The sequence below is a fragment of the Antedon mediterranea genome, chromosome 6, assembly GCF_964355755.1.
Source record: "Antedon mediterranea chromosome 6, ecAntMedi1.1, whole genome shotgun sequence".
NCBI lineage: Eukaryota > Metazoa > Echinodermata > Crinoidea > Comatulida > Antedonidae > Antedon > Antedon mediterranea.
Genome location: NC_092675.1, coordinates 28747174 through 28764305, shown reverse-complemented (window position 1 = coordinate 28764305; position 17132 = coordinate 28747174). Strand labels below are relative to the sequence as shown.

At 33.2% G+C, this 17132-nt stretch overlaps 1 protein-coding gene across 1 annotated transcript; it reads right to left on the bottom strand.

Annotated features, from left to right (window-relative positions):
* Nucleotides 1–154: 154 nt before the first annotated feature.
* LOC140052354 (lysine-specific demethylase 4A-like) lies at nt 155–16740 on the bottom strand. Its single transcript, XM_072097890.1, has 18 exons — nt 16651–16740; nt 15360–15512; nt 15018–15190; nt 14515–14693; nt 13624–13753; nt 13121–13170; nt 12478–12581; nt 11709–11852; nt 10505–10671; nt 8782–9989; nt 7976–8124; nt 6638–6851; nt 6254–6333; nt 5871–6038; nt 4840–5031; nt 3877–4047; nt 3089–3301; nt 155–2751 (listed from the first exon to the last, which is right to left on the bottom strand). The coding sequence occupies exons 2-18, from the start codon at nt 15477–15479 to the stop codon at nt 2551–2553; spliced, it is 3663 nt and encodes a 1220-aa protein (XP_071953991.1). The 5' UTR covers nt 15480–15512; nt 16651–16740; the 3' UTR covers nt 155–2550.
* Nucleotides 16741–17132: the final 392 nt, after the last annotated feature.

Below are 17132 nucleotides of genomic sequence, written 5' to 3'. Positions count from 1 at the left end.
CAATTACATTTAACTTCTATAGATTTTATAGAAAAATAATCATAATGCAAAAAGATATCAAATATATCAAAAAACCCATTTGTCGAAAAATTGAAAAAATATGAACATTGCAAAATGAGCTAATAATACTATATGTGCACGTTATTGAGTTAATGATCATATTATGGTGTCGAATCAAGTTTTGTCCAAAAATAAAAGGGTCAAAATTTGCCCATTTTTCGAAAATCCCTGTACATAGATTTTGTTGAAAAATGGGAAATGAGTTATATGTGCTATATATATATATGGGTTATTACCTATGACTTGCAGCCTAACTGGGCTGAATTGCACACATGTGTGGATGACAACACATACAATAACTTTCTTTCCCCTAATTATTAAATCACATAAAAAAATATACATAAAATTGAAGTTCAAATAGACTTTATTTATACTGTACATCAATTTGTAACCTTTTTTTAATAGTCTATTAATACTGTAGTAATAAGTCAATAGCAGATAGAGTACTGCTCCTGATAGACTACAATTACAATATATTAATGAGAATTCTTTGTTGTACAAAAGACCTAAAATATACTAATTATACAGAAGCTGATTATGAAACAACATTGAAGATCTATCAATATTTATTACAAATTATTGAATAAAAATTGTGAAATCTGTGTATTACTAAATAATGTGAAATAGTAGACAAGAAGGTGGACTCAACCAATGCTTGAACTTAGGTAATCTGGTATGATATGCAGGTGCCCTACTATTAGACCACTCAACGTGGTATACTAGTACAACAGTACTGGCCTACTGCACACAGACACACTGGTTAAATAGTGTTTAGTTTTAACATTCACAAGCTCATGTACCTCAATGTATAAGTTTAGAATAGCATGGTTACAGGCAAGTATTAAATACCAGTTTAACATGTAGAAGTACCAATATTCACCAGTAAAGCATTAGCCCACTAAAGGTGTGGAGTACCAGTGAGTATACTCAGAGCTGTACTATATTAGTATGTTCTTTCAAAACATGTGACTGCAGTTTCTGTGGCACGAAGCAGGTAAATGTGTGTGGAATAGTCGTGGTTGATGGCCAATACCTAACTAGGTACAGTTTTAACACAGTACCAAGCAAGTACATACTACAAGGTAATCCTACACAAACATCTTCTATACTATACACACACTGGTATCCCTTCAAAGGCAATGTCATTGAAAAACCCAAATAAAAATCTAATTTTTTAATAATAACAAAATCTTGCACTGCATAGTGTCCATGTAATAAACCATTAAAATACCTACAATATGGAAAACTGACAAATCAAACAATTAATTTACATCTCATTTTCATTTTATACAAACATAATTATAATTAACAAGAAAATGTAGATTATGCATTTTATTTACAATAATAAATACTTGCTTAAACAAATCTCTAAAATTAACATCTTTAAACTACTAGATTTGTAGTAGTAATAAATAATAAATCATGCATATTCTATAAAATCAAAATCCAGCATACAAAACTATAAACACACTTTAATGTATCAAAAAGATCCCATTATAACCATTTTATTGTAAACGCTCTAATAAACACTTTATTTACACATTTACTGACTTAAGGGTCTTTCACACCTGTTCCATGCTATATCCGTGTGAAAACGAAACTTTTACGCTCAATTTGATTTGCCGAAGCAGGACCAGAACTGTATCGTAGCAGGTGTGGAAGACGCTTTAAGCTTGGTTCCCAGTAAAGATTCAATGCAAGGACATAAACACAAACCAAGCGATTGAGCCATTGCTCGTGATTGGTCAAATCACTTGTGTTGCGTCTACGTCCTTGCATTGTGTCTCTAGTGGGAACCAAGATTTAATAACCAACTCAATATGTTCAGGTATATTTTAGTAAATTTAACTCAAAAGCATAGAGAAAATAGAGCTTTCATTTTCACGAAATGTCATTCGACTTGGCCGACAAGTTCAAAAGTAATTACGCACAAGTTTAAATGTTTCCGAGCGTTTCCAGACTTTTTGACTTGACAGGTGCATAGACAAGTGACTTGTGAAAATGAAAGTTCCCTAATATCACAGAGTTCATTCCAACTTTCGATAGAACATACACATTATATGGTATTACTACTGGAGTTGTACCATCAAATGGTAACAATATAAAAACCTTGTTTGAACTGAATGATAAACAAATTTGTAGAACATCTTGAACCCGTTCAAGATCTTGTTTTTATCCTTTTTTTTTATTGAAGCAAAGTCAAGGATGATGCTCTCAAACAAAAGACAGAATCGAACACATGACTCTGGTATTGAAAGGCAGTCACCAATCTACAGTGCCATTACACAAAATGGTTTGTAATCCAAAATTCTTTTAAATACTCAATATCATTTACAATCAATAGATGACATGACCTGACCTGACATGACCTTTGGAAATGTTCTTGTATACCTCTTTCAAAGCAACACAGTTGCTTAGTCTTCCATCTAGGAACGAATCTCCATAACTCCTAATTTAATATTTTTGCAAAGTCACATTCAAAAAGTAAAGTTAACACATGTCCAGATGATGGCCCTCAGATGGTTGTCCTTTTGTTGAGTGTGCTGTTTCTGATGACGTCGACATCATCATGTCTACACCATCTGACATGCCCTCTCCTGGTGATGCGTATCGACTGTGTACATGCCGGTGTTTTCCTTTTATGGTTATGCAACCGTAGAAATCTTCATACTGACGATCAGAAGCAGTAGACTGGTTAAAAAGAAACAAAATGGCGTAATTAAAAACGTTAAAATTGTAATGTATGCAAGTATTTCTTTACTATAAGGCGCCATTGGAAAATTATTTCAAACGACAAGATCATGTTCGTAAACGTTTGCTATTTTATTACGACAAACATTGTGGTGACACGTTTTAGGGAAAACAGTTTAGATGCGTTTATTCATTTTTGGCTTGTTGCTCGCCAAATTTAATGTTCAACCAAATGGGGTAATAATTAAAAATTTTAAATGTATGCGAGTATTTCTCAATGTCTTTTTGATTCAGATAATGAAGATTCAATTATATGTGAAAAGTATGAAAAACATACCAATCTTGATTTGACTTTCTTTGGAAGAGGTTCGTCACAAGAGTACACATCTTCTCTCTTTATTGCCATTACCACGCCATCTTCAAATTCAATGTCTACCATCTGTACCTTGGTGGATGCCACGTACCATCCACTGTACACTTGATTGTCTGTCCACATAACTTGCACTGGTTCACCCTCTGCTGGCGGACCATTTCTTAAGCAGTCATGACTCTAAAAAATATATTGAAATGAATATTTAAATTTAGTAAAAAAGAAACAATTTACCTTGCAATTACGCACAATTCCGAGAAATACTTAAGACTGTTAATCTGACGAATACAATAACAAAAACAGATATTCCGTATGCTTTATAAAAATTTTAAGCTGACCCTCCTTTCATATTGAACGAATACCAGTACTGCCCCACTTTGTAGTATTACATAGTGCTACTGTACAGTACAGTCATATTATAACTTTGATGTATTTTATCACCTTTGCATTGAATAAAGAAATTATACAATTAAAATATACATAGATAGATTCAAAATAAACATAACACCATATATGGCTATGTGGTCTAGTGGTATGATACTTGCTCTGTAAGCAATAGGTCGCAGGTTCGAATCTCTGCCAGATATATTTTTTCATACAATTAAAAAATATGGAACTTTCACCAATAAGCTATGCTCGACGCAATTATAATATCATGTTCTGAATATGAGCACTGTTTATTTTATTTGACAGTATGATTTAAAAATAAATAGTTATATTACTACAAGTAATTTTCTAAAAATGCATCAATATACCTGTATGTCTTCAGGGAAGAGATTATCGCTGTAGGAGCCATCTTCAAAATTAACATGATAAAACATTTGATCTTTAGTGTGTACAACATCAGCGTAGTAATAACGTGCATTACGATACTTGGCAATCACTCGCTGTCCAATTTGTAAAGGTGAAAGAGGAAGCTGTCGTACCTTTATAATAATAAAAATGTGGAAATATCAACAGTTAATCTCTCTTAATAGTGGAAACCCTATTATAATAATGAATATTAAACAAATATTTCATTTTTATCATATAATATTACTGATGCTTCATATTCTTACTTGTTCTTATCATTTTTTGTAACCATGTTAAAGGGACAACTGAGACAACTTCTAGGCTGGTACTCATTATGCTCTGTGTATTATTTGTATGGCATTTTATTAAATGAAATAAATATTTGTTGAATTTGATATATCAAATAAAAATGAAAGAGAAATGTCCAGTTAAACACTTTGAACCCTATTGTAATAATAAAGATATGTCAAATTCAAATGTGGAAATATCAACAGCTAAATTCCCCTGACAGTGGGACCCCTTTGTTTCAGACTAAGCATAGAATAGCAACTACACATAAATTAAAAATAATTTATTCTGTATGACCAATATAATAATATTTTACAAGACTCAACCCATATGCTACTGTACATTATGTTTTTAAGGTTCTGTCGCTGTAGATGTTACCAGTCCATCATCTAGAGTTTCTATCCTGCTACTACTAATTAGGTTTTTGAATGTTTTTGAATGAAAATATGTGATTTTTCTATTTTATAGAAATATTGTAATTTGTATTTGTTTCTTGTGTTTATATTTATAAATTTTATTTGTATATTTTAATGTAAATGATATAAATAAATGCAAATGATGTTTTCCCTGGAAACTAAATGAATGTTACTTTAGTTAGAATCGCAGTAAGGCCACTAAAAAGAATAATAATAACTTACAACATCTTTATGACCCATATGCCGAAGACATGTTGAATATACTGGATACGGCCAATCACTAGGCTCCATGATGACTCCTGCAGCGTAAGCACATGTCACATGAAAAGACACAACGCACTTGCCCACTGAGCACTGGATACACGCACCAAAGCGTGGACTGTACTTGATAAATGAGCGACAATATTGACATTTCTATAAAAAAAAAACATATAAATGAAATATTTATGTAATTAAATAAATAGAAAATAAATTATTATTATATTATTAGTTTTTTTTTAATGTATTCAGACGATCTGATTGGTTAATTTCGATCATATACATTTCAGTATTACACATCCTGTACAGTAAAGTTCTATAAAATGGTGCTATTAAAAGTTCATTTTTTTTTTTAAATTAAGAATTTTGTGCAACATGAGGCTAGTGACACGTTTAAAAACATATGTAGTGCGCCCTCTATAACTGGTCTACTCTACTCTTAAACGTCAATTTAAAACTTTTCTTTTTAATTAATTACTTAGTATTGTTAGGCGCTCTGTTCTTTGCAGAGCGCCATATAAAAACCTGAATAGAATAGAATACTCTGCGGTAAAAATCTGAGCACTGCTTTTTAAAAATGGGGTTGCTGCCCAACTCAGCCTAACAATGTTTCAAGAACAACATTCAGGGGTTGCTGCCCAACTCAGCCTAACAATGTTTCAAGAACAACATTCAGGGGTTGCTGCCCAACTCAGCCTAACAATGTTTCAAGAACCACATTCAGGGGTTGCTGCCCAACTCAGCCTAACAATGTTTCAAGAACCACATTTAGGGGTTGCTGCCCAACTCAGCCTAACAATGTTTCAAGAAACACATTCAGGGGTTGCTGCCCAACTCAGCCTAACAATGTTTCAAGAAACACATTCATTGAATAAACATTTACTTCAGAACAGTTTGTATGTTATGACACAAATACTGTTTTGTATTCGTTGAATGAGAGAATATTTTTATTCATTAAAAAACATTAATTATTTGTAAATTGATGAAAAACTTACTAATTTAAACCTTGCAGGTGATATACTATTAATATTGATAGGTTGTCGTTTGTGAATATCAACAAATGTGACGTCAGGGATAGCCATAGCACACACAATGTGAGCCCACGTTCCTTCTTTAGTAGTCAACTTAAGGGCTCCACCACGGAGATTGCACAGGCAGCATTCCTATAATGTAAACATAGATATTGTTTAAAATTTAATATTTTATTCTATTGGCACAGTCTAACGGTGTATTTAATGTAAAATTTCAGTTCTCTGTGACAACATAATTAAGGTGCACATCAACATTTTTTAATACAGCTACACATATAAAATGAGTAGTTTCATAGTATTTTTGTGTCTCTTTTTATTATATTAATTATATAGTCTGAGCCACTTACTGCATTCCAGAATTCGGACGAACAGCGTTGACACTGCCACGAATCGTTACTTGTTGCGGGACCCAATTCACCATAACAACCTATGCAAAATAAAGCAGTTTCAATAGCAACATTTTAAAAAACATTATCAGAAATGAATGGTACAAAATTCACTGAATAGAAATAGGAATATCAAACAGGCTTTTGGATGAGTGTCAATTATATGTCAAGTATATGGCTATAAAATTCTAGATTATTTGTAACTAATGCAAAATGTGTTTTTGTTAGTGACAACATTTCTAGCATAAGATTAAACAACATAAACAATAAGAAAACAATGAGATTTATTAATAAATTAATATTTTTGTTTGGAATTTAATAGTTGAACACGCTAATTACACTTACTGGCATGGACTTGTACCTTACACAGGCTACACTGCAAGAGGGCGCTCTTTCCATCCTCTCCGATGTACGGGCTTTCGTCAGTTTCTTCTTTATTGTGAGCACTGAAAGCAAAACAGCTTTCAGGTGTTAGTACTGTAGTCCGCCTTAACACACTGCTGTCCTCTTGTTCGTCCTCAATTTGAAATATCTTGTGAAAATTTGACAGGCTCTGAAGCTAAAAACAGATCAAAAAATATTGTTCGTTAATTATACAATTAAAACAAGGTTAATAGATTTTTATTAGATAAATTTTTTCGAATACCAAATAAGGACATGCTTATTATAAATTGAAGCAAACCAAGCAACAACATTCAAAAGATATACATTTCTAATGACCTAAATAAATTAAAGAAATTTAAAAAAAAAACAAGAAAATGTCATTCTAAATAAAAAATGTTGATACACCTGGAAATGATTTTATCTTTTTCTCAAATATTTCTACACGATAGCAACTAAATACAAAATTATAATATTACAAAAAAAATACGAAATTCAATATGAATTTTATTCTAAATGCATAAATACAGTCTTGTATTTCACTGCAGGTTTAAAATTTAAGCTTTTTAAAAAACTAGTCTAAGCATGACCATGATTTATTAAAAATCATTTATCAATTGAAATTACTATACTATGAATGATTTCGAAAAATTACGTTTATCATTCAGCATTGATAGAAAAATTACTTGAGCCACTAAAACTATTTGTGAATGGTGGATTGTAGATAAGATTAAAAGCACTTTATAATTCACTAGGATACAGTGCAAACTCTCTATTCCATGATACAGTACTATGAAAGAGGCAAATGATAATTGATATAGTTATATAAAAACTTTACAACCAAAATGAGGCATCAACACTTTTTAATAAAGCCATGTTGGCAGTTTTTTAAATAAAAAATCCACTAATCAAATAAAAAATTTATCTTTTATGACACATCAAACATGCTTTGGAATTATAAACAAAAAATAAGCAAGGGAGTATGAATTAAGCACAGACAGACAGACTGACAGGCACGTGTGGACGACACCATGCAAATTGGTGACATGCTCAAGGCACAAACTGATGCTATACATGCCTTGGGATTTTCTCGTTTGTTTAGGCCTACCAGAAGACTGTTGGAAGTGTAGGCTAAGCCCTGAAGGATAAAATACCATTATGCTGTTAACTCAACAACACTGGATGAATATTGTGTTTGAAATAAGAAGACAGTGCCGCTAGTGATATCATTTGATATAATTTAAATATAAGTTTAAAAATACAATATGTAATTGAATGGTTCTTGGTAGAAATACAACATACCTTTTCATTATAGAAGAGCTGACAGACGCTACAACCTGGTGGATTATCCGCAGTGGTACTGTTGGCAGACTGCTCCATCTCAAAGTGAAATGGCTGTGTTACCCAAAGACCATTCAACATTTTAGACCATTCTTCCATCACTCCTGGATCTGACAGAGAGACAATATAATATCAAAAATGTTTGACTTATTACAATTATCCATTCATGTACATCAATTAATCCTGTACTACTAAAATTATACATTATAAAACATTATAAATTTAAAGCAAATACAGTTCAAATCAAAATGATAAAAAAATGTAATATTTTGAAATTCTATTTTACATAGTTACAGAATAACAACCCTAAATATTACGTTATAATAACTAACATATTGATTAATATATTAGTTGTATATCAATTATCAATCAAGAATAAACTAAATTTACCAGAGGTTTGTGGTAAATTTTCAAACAAAACGGAAAGATAGTATGGTTGAGAATATGAACGTTTCTGTTATTACTACAGAAAATTGGACATCATAAACAACATGGAGGTGGACAATTGTAAGGGAGGAAATGATTTTGGGATGGAGATCTAGAAAGAAGACAAGCCTGTAGTCAGGCACAAGATACTGTGGAGAAAAAAACTTGCAGTCTTGTGGGCTACATAGCTTGAACTGTAGCATAAAGACTGGTATGCTGAGACGTCACTTTATCTCCTTTTTGAAAATACATACAGTAGTGTACTCATAGAGATAGTATAGTGAACTACAACATCTCTATGGCGTACCAAAAACGTTACTTTATTCCCTATACAAACTAACCTTCTGAATCTCGTTTTCTTTTAGCTCCGTGTTCTCCCTTTTCGGTACTTGAAGCGTCCGATAACGCATCAGAGAACGAATCCGACTCCAAACCGCTAGGTGTCCGCTGACGTGAACTAGTAGGCTTTAAAGGAGCTAGTTCTGAAGGAGGACCATCGGGCATTGTTAATGAGCCTGTTATTAATTGATGCGCAATCTCTCCTAAAGCATCAATTCCTGAGAAAACGGGTTGGCTGACAGCCGGTTGAACGTAGCTACAATTTGCTGCAGTGCTTGCACTACAATTTGATGAGTTACTTTTGCTATTTGTATTCATACAGCTAGATTTATGTTTTTTCAAAACTTGTTCTGATTTTATATTTGTAGCGTAACTGTGAAAGTTTTGTTGCCATTTGGGCAATTGTTCTGGATGTGTGGGGTGAGCAGCTGTGTATGCTGTAGGTATGACGGTTAAGTTTTTATCATCCTTTGTTGAGGTTTCACTAGTCCAAGGCTTCGTTTGACAAACTGGTTCCGATTTAATAAATACTGCCTCTTTTTCACAGGATGGCTCCTTTTGACAAACTGACTCAGTGTTAATAGAGACTGGTTGTGTTTCACCAACAGGTTCTGTTTCCAAGAGTGGCTCCGTTTGACTAACATGCTCTGTTTTACAGACTGACTCCCTAACATGCTCTGTTTTACAGACTGACTTCATAGCATGCTCTGTTTTACAGATTGACTCCCTAACATGCTCAGTGTTACAGACTGACTCCTTAACATGCTCTGTTTTACCAACTGACTCCCTATTATCCATTGTTATTTCAGAGTTATTTACATTGTGAATAGGTAAACTTCCGCCAACATCCACTAACTGTACACTTGATTCTAACAATTTCGACTCCATATTTATTTCCCTACGTACGTTGTGAAGCATTCGTGTCGCATTTATCGCACTATCGCCCTCTATTCCTCTCACCGCTTCTTCCTTTATTTTCTTAGGCCTTCCTCTTCCAGCTTTTACTACAACTTTTTCACGATCCGATTCCTCGTAATTAGTTGATGTTTCTTGTTCATCTGCAAGATTTGATTTCTTGTCTTTCTTTTTCTTAGCCCTACGCGGTGATGCTGCTGTTTTAGGCCCTGGTGAGTCTTTCTTGTTTACCAGCGGCTGCCTCCTACTTCCTTTACTCTTTTGACCAGAATGCTTTTTATCTTTGGACAGTTTACTGTAAAAAAAAAAACAAGAATAATTCTTAACTTATGTGTTTTATGCAAGCACATTCTAAATTTCAACTTTGGTTGTAGAATTTATTTTATATCGTAAGCTCTGTCTACACTATCAAACTTTAAGTGACAACAAAATGTGATGTGCCATGATGATGTAATAGCACTACCATATTTAAGCATATCACTACCATATTTAAGCATATCACTACCATATTTAAGCATACTGTATCACTACCATATTTGGGCACATCACACCTTTTTTGTCAAATTAGTTTGATAATGTAGACAGAGCTTTAGACATTGTAGATGTAAACACACAAAAACTAAGTACATTCAAAGAGTGGTGCACATATGAATTTATGTTTGTTGTACATTTTAATCTAATAAAGGTACTATTAGTTTGAAAATGAGACACAGTAAATATCAGATCATAAGTGACAATACGAGTCCAAGTCTTTCTGCACCAGTCACCATAAATACACAGGCCACTCAGACCAGAATAACAATCACCAACCTTTTGCTTCCATCTTGGCTCTGGAGCTGTGCCTGTGACTTGACCCCGTCCACCTCCTGAATATGGATGTTGTCTTTGCCTGCAAGCCACAACTCATAACGTTCTGGTTGGAATTTCTTTACAAACGGATCCATACTAATTTTCACTGAATCTCGTTGACAATTGCACTATGGGTAAAAAGGTTATATTTTCCAAATTAGGTTAAATTACAAAATACAAAAACTGAAGAAAATAAATGGATAACCAAAATATATATTTATAAACATGAGAATAGTAATATGGAAAAGAGAAAGATATTCATAAAATGCTACTGTAAACATGCCATATTTTATAGAAAAATTACATTCAAAATGATAAAGTATAAACAATCATGTTTTGTATTGAGGATGCTCCATTATTATGTGTTGTCTGTTTTGAAAGCATTTATATTATTGATACGTTTGTCAGCTGCCCATAGGATTGACAGCAGTATATGGAAGTAATATATATAGAACATGGATCTTGTGTAATGCTTACAGCTCTGTTTACACTATCAAACTAGACATAATACTCGCATAAGTATGGCTGGCCCGCTTGCCATAGTCAATCAATGACAAATGTAAGGTGACCTAATACTCACACAAGTATGGCTGGCCCGCTTGCCATAGTCAATCAATGACAAATGTAAGGTGACCTAATACTCACACAAGTATGGCTGGCCCGCTTGCCATAGTCAATCAATGACAAATGTAAGGTGACCTAATACTCACACAAGTATGGCTGGCCCGCTTGCCATAGTCAATCAATGACAAATGTAAGGTGACCTAATACTCACACAAGTATGGCTGGCCCGCTTGCCATAGTCAATCAATGACAAATGTAAGGTGACCTAATACTCGCATAAGTATGGCTGGCCCGCTTGCCATAGTCAATCAATGACAAATGTAAGGTGACCTAATACTCACACAAGTATGGCTGGCCCGCTTGCCATAGTCAATCAATGACAAATGTAAGGTGACCTAATACTCACACAAGTATGGCTGGCCCGCTTGCCATAGTCAATCAATGACAAATGTAAGGTGACCTAATACTCGCATAAGTATGGCTGGCCCGCTTGCCATAGTCAATCAATGACAAATGTAAGGTGACCTAATACTCACACAAGTATGGCTGGCCCGCTTGCCATAGTCAATCAATGACAAATGTAAGGTGACCTAATACTCACACAAGTATGGCTGGCCCGCTTGCCATAGTCAATCCAACGCTTTGAGGCAAAGTTTGTTGATTCGGCACAGTTGAAGCCATGGTTAAAACCAGCATGGTAACCATATGGGAAAGTGATCATAAACTGACCACGTTCTTGTGTTATCTATATTGACAATTTAATAATAATGTATTAATTTAGTTTCATAGAAAACATTATTTAAATCTATGAGCATATTTATTTGGTCACAATTGTTCTACTAATTAAAGTAGAGTGGAGCTGTGGCTTGGTGGTTATGATGCTTGGCTACCAATCTAAGGGTCCTGGGTTCAAGTCCTGTCATATGTCAGGGTTTTTTTCTCATGACAATTTACAACTCCACTCCCAAAGACTTAATAATAAGTCTTGTGAAATTATTAAATAGTTTATCCATCCTGTAATTGGCGGGTTACTCGCTGTTGGATGAGTATAAAATAAAAATAAAAAAATAAACAAGATCAGTCAATCTAAAGCTCTGTCTACAATATCAAACTATGATGTGCCCATTTATGATAGTGCTATGACACAATCATGTCCATATTTGGGCACATCACTTTTTTTTCCATATAAAGTTTAGACTGAGCTTCAGTTTTTTTTCAAATGACCTTATGAATATTCATACAAAAATCAAAGCACGCATCAGACAAGATTTATATACACAATTATGAATAGCAAGAAAGAAATATGAGGTATTTGTTTGAAACTAATATACAAACGGTGAAATAACACCCCTTTGTAGTGGTAAAATTACCTTATTCACTGGTATTGAGTACTGTCTTAGAAGGCTAGGCGATATCAGGGTCATTTTATGTCTCAGAAAGTTTGGACAAATCTTGAAACTACTTGGATAAAAACCTGAAATTGTCAATAAAATTCATAGTAAATTCTTATTTCAGATTGTATGACTCTTTATATGCCAACCTAAAAATAAACCCATGTAATGTACAGATTAAATGAAGCAATTTATAAATATCAAAACGTCCAGGCTTAACTATATTCTGCGTTAACAGTGTAGTTCATCAACCTATTTACTTTTTATACACTTAAAGCTCTGTCTACACTTTGACAAAAAGTGTGATGTACCTAAATGGTAGTGATATGCCTACATATGGTAGTGATATGACATCATCACGTTTTTTTTAGACAGAGCTTAATACAATTCACCATTTCTGCATTAAACATGTTCAAATCATTTAACTTTCACTGGCCGTTGCAAAGGGTCTATTAAAGCTATTATTTTTACATGTTTAAAATCTAAGAAGTGCTTTCACATATTTTACTAAACATTTTCATTATGTAAAAACATGTTATATGACGTCCGTATTGTTTCAAAGACAAAACAATATTTTATTTTTGTAATATTGATTTATGACCTTTTGGGGTCAACAACTTACCAGCAGCTAATCTTTCCAGGCGTTTGCCATGTTCTGGTGGGATCGCATACCTGTTGTAATAAGATAAGAAGAACTTCATTTCAACAACTAAAAAATTCACCAAAATTATCACCGTTAAAAATGTAATTAGCTTCAGTTTAACATCTTTCTGCTTTTGTTAATTACCTACAAGTGAGGTAATTATGTAGCCATAACATCGGCAAGGGTTTGAGGCTCATTCGCTCCATGGTTCTGGTGGTAGAACAAGTCTTCTCGAATTTATAAAGACTATAAACCGTTGGTTCAGTGTACACATCTAACTCATGTGCACTTTAAAGAACCTAGTACATCTTTCGAGATGAGCAGGGGGTTACCCAGGTGTACTAGTACATAACAGCCACTGATCATAACTGGGCCCTCTGGGAGACCAATCTTTGACTGAAGAGGTTACCCAGTATAAATAATAACATAATACTGTAACCATTCTTGGAGTAACAAAGTAAGTCTAATCAATTTGTGTTTACCATGATTTAGGTGCTCCAAAGTGAAGATAATTTATACTGTATAGATCCATATCTTCAGTGTGCCAGGCAAATGTGGTCTTCCACATACCAAAGTAGAGGTAAGCCGTGTTTACACCTTCTATCTTTACACCTTTAAAATGAAAATAAAAAGATACATAAAGTGGTGAATTGTAAAGCTCTGTCTACACTATCAAAATGTGATGTGCCTATATATGGACATAATGATGTCATATCACTACCATATTTTTTTTTTTTTTTTTTTTATAGATGAATTTGTATCCTGTTTTTGCCTCTATTTCTAATTTAAAATATAATAGGATTCGAGACTTTGTTTGTCTTGTAAACAAGGTTGCCACCTTTAAGAAGGATAGTAATTAAACTTAATACGACTATTCAATAGTTTTGTATTTTAAATGTACTTGTACCTGCTGTGTTATCCACAGTATGTATGTGTTATCAACACTACTGTCACACTGAAAGTACTATTACATTAAAGACAGAAATAAATAAATAAAATCATTGGTAATTTCCCAATCATATTAACATTAAAAATACATAACTATGAGGGCATGTGGTGCAGTGTGTTGGATGTTGGATTACTGATGGCGAGATCGTGGTTCAAATCCAACTCGCACTGCATTGCTTGTATCCTTAGGCAAGACACTTCTTTATACTTACGTTTGCCTCTCTCCATCCCCGTGTACAAAACGGGTACCCGGTTAGATTAAGACACACCTTTACGCTGATTACTGGCTGCATTATGGGAGTATGTTTCCATACGTGGTTGATCCAAAAAATGACCGGGTTAATAATGTGCTATGTAAAGCGCCTTTGAGCATGATTATTCATGTAAAGGGTGCTATAGAAATGTGCTACTTATAATTACTGTACCTTGTGAATCTTCTATTATATCCAACACCGTGTTCAAACTGTTAATGTTCCAGATTTTCCTTTCTGGATCATATATACTTCCAGAGATGTCCGCACCGTATATTGGTGGATTGAAGCTGACGTTCTTCCAATACTTTCGTTCTAGATCCTCATAGTCTTCGTGAATTGGTGTAGTATACCTGCAATAAAAAACCAATTTGTAGTCATACAAATATTTCAAAATAGCAATATTTCGGAAAGATCAGAGCATTTGGAAGATTCAATGTTAAGCTTATAACATGCTCTTCCCAAGGGGTAACATTAGTGGATGACTAAGGGGTTAACTACGTTTTCAAAAGTGTACACAGGCAGTTTAATAGATACCCTTATCATCCAAGAATTGTTCTACTACCAAAAGAGTTTGCAGCAAACCGATTAAGCAGCTATATATTAAATCATCTCCTACTACCACAGATTTCAAAATATACTTTCTATTTTTTTTAAACAAAGTATTTAATTCCTACTTTCTACTTTCTGCCATTCTTTTATAATCACGAAGATGAATCGGTTTCTTCTGAATGTTGTACTGTGTATATAACCCTTGTTGACCGGTGACCTCTTGTTGAATTGGAGCAGGTATAACTAAATCAAGGTCATCGTAGTTACTCCTAGCAACAAACTCAGGTGGTGGAATTATCTTTAGAGGAAAACAAATTTCAGTTTCAAAGAGTAATTATAAGTGATTTCAAAAATAATAAAAAGAAAAAAAAAAATTAGAACTACATTAATAAAAATAAACATCAAGGTTAACAAAATATTTACAGTAAGAAAAAATAAATGTCAAAAATAAACATATATTAACAAACCTTCGCTACCCCTGCCTTGTGTGCTCCTTTTGATTCCATATAGGATATAAATTTTGGAAAATCCTTCATCTCTTCCAATGTTGGATGGAACACCATGATTTCTGGTGCACCGGCAGCCATATTGGCTGTCGTATTCTTACTACGCTTTTTTAACTGAAAAAAAAAAAATTATTCAGAATGTAAACATGTACTATTTTACTAAGCTACTGACGGTAGTAGGCCTTTAGAATTTCTAATAATAGAAATTATTATTATTAACTTTATACAATTACGTACCATAAAAAAGTTAAAAATGCAGAACCTTAAATCAATATTATATGAAAGTTGCAATTAATTACAAATAATAAGTACTTGACTGACAAAATGTAATGAAAATAAAAAAGGAAACCCTGTTCTGTAATATAAATACAAACATTACATGGCCTTTGACCTGTTATGAAAACAGTATTGTATATCACTCCGCCAAATCTAGGCCAAGACTGTAATTTCAAATTGGCAATAAAATTTCACCTTTTTAAGCAATTTCAAAAATAAAAAAGATGCCATTGTTTAAAACCTCAAATATCTATATTAGTAGTTACGTGTTAACATTACGATACTTGTTGTATGTTCAATTATATTTTTAGAATCTAATATTCCATTGTTGTACTTTTCAATTTTGTTGTTGAATCAAAATGTTTACAAAAGGTTAAATTCACATAATATATAACAATAACATGGCTTTAAATTTAAGAAACAACAATTAATTTTAAAATAACTATACGGTAAAATATATTACTGAATAACAGAATCCATTATGAAACTTAAAACCGGTCGAGATAAATTATTACACGTGTTAAATGCCATCCGGCTAGGCTGTATAACATCGAGCAAAATATTGGCTTTGTAAACTAACGGTACCTGGACGAAATCGATTTTAACCGTGTCTCAGCAGAGGAAATTTTGGAATGGCTTGAGAGAATCGTATCTTACAATAATTTACATCAACATTCTTGCTAATTAAAGACTATTTACTAGAAAAATTATCTCAATCAAAAATTTACAAAGAAGAGTTGAATGTTTGTTGTAATTAAATATTCTATGTATTGTTTAATTGTTACGTACATTGCAAAGCAAAACTATGAACGTCTAAACCAAGGCGATCATCAAAATCGTCGGGCTACGGGCGGCTAGCCTAGGCCTACTTTATTACTGTAGGGAAATTTCAGCTAATAATAAACCAATTCCCAATTAGTTAGGCTTACAATCACAATTGCAAAAACATACAATATGCTTTAGTTTATTTACATACCTCTATAAATGATCTTTTAGATCTCTTATTTTAAATTAAATACAAGATTTTGATGATTGATCCTGATCACGTCGACCAGAAAACGGTTGATCATCACACAGCTAGCTAGCAGTGAAACGAACAACACACGCACACGCTCGGAATGTATCCATCCGCACATTACAATCATACAAAATAGGTCTCTAAAGTCACGTAGGCCGCGCGCCTATTTAAATAGACTTATAAATAGAATAATGCCGAATTTTTAATTTTTGGTAAGGCGATAGAAAAAAATCTAGCATTTTAAAGCGAAAAGTTGTAGAAAAAAAAATATCGATTATAATTATTAGGGGGATTACCACCTATCTGATAGGACAGTGATTAATTCACTATTGGTAATCCTTGGCCACATTGCCTAAAAAAAAAATAAAGACATAAAATAAAATAAACTATCTCTCTTTTTAAACGCAAAGATGACCCCATGATTTTTTATTTGTCTCTGA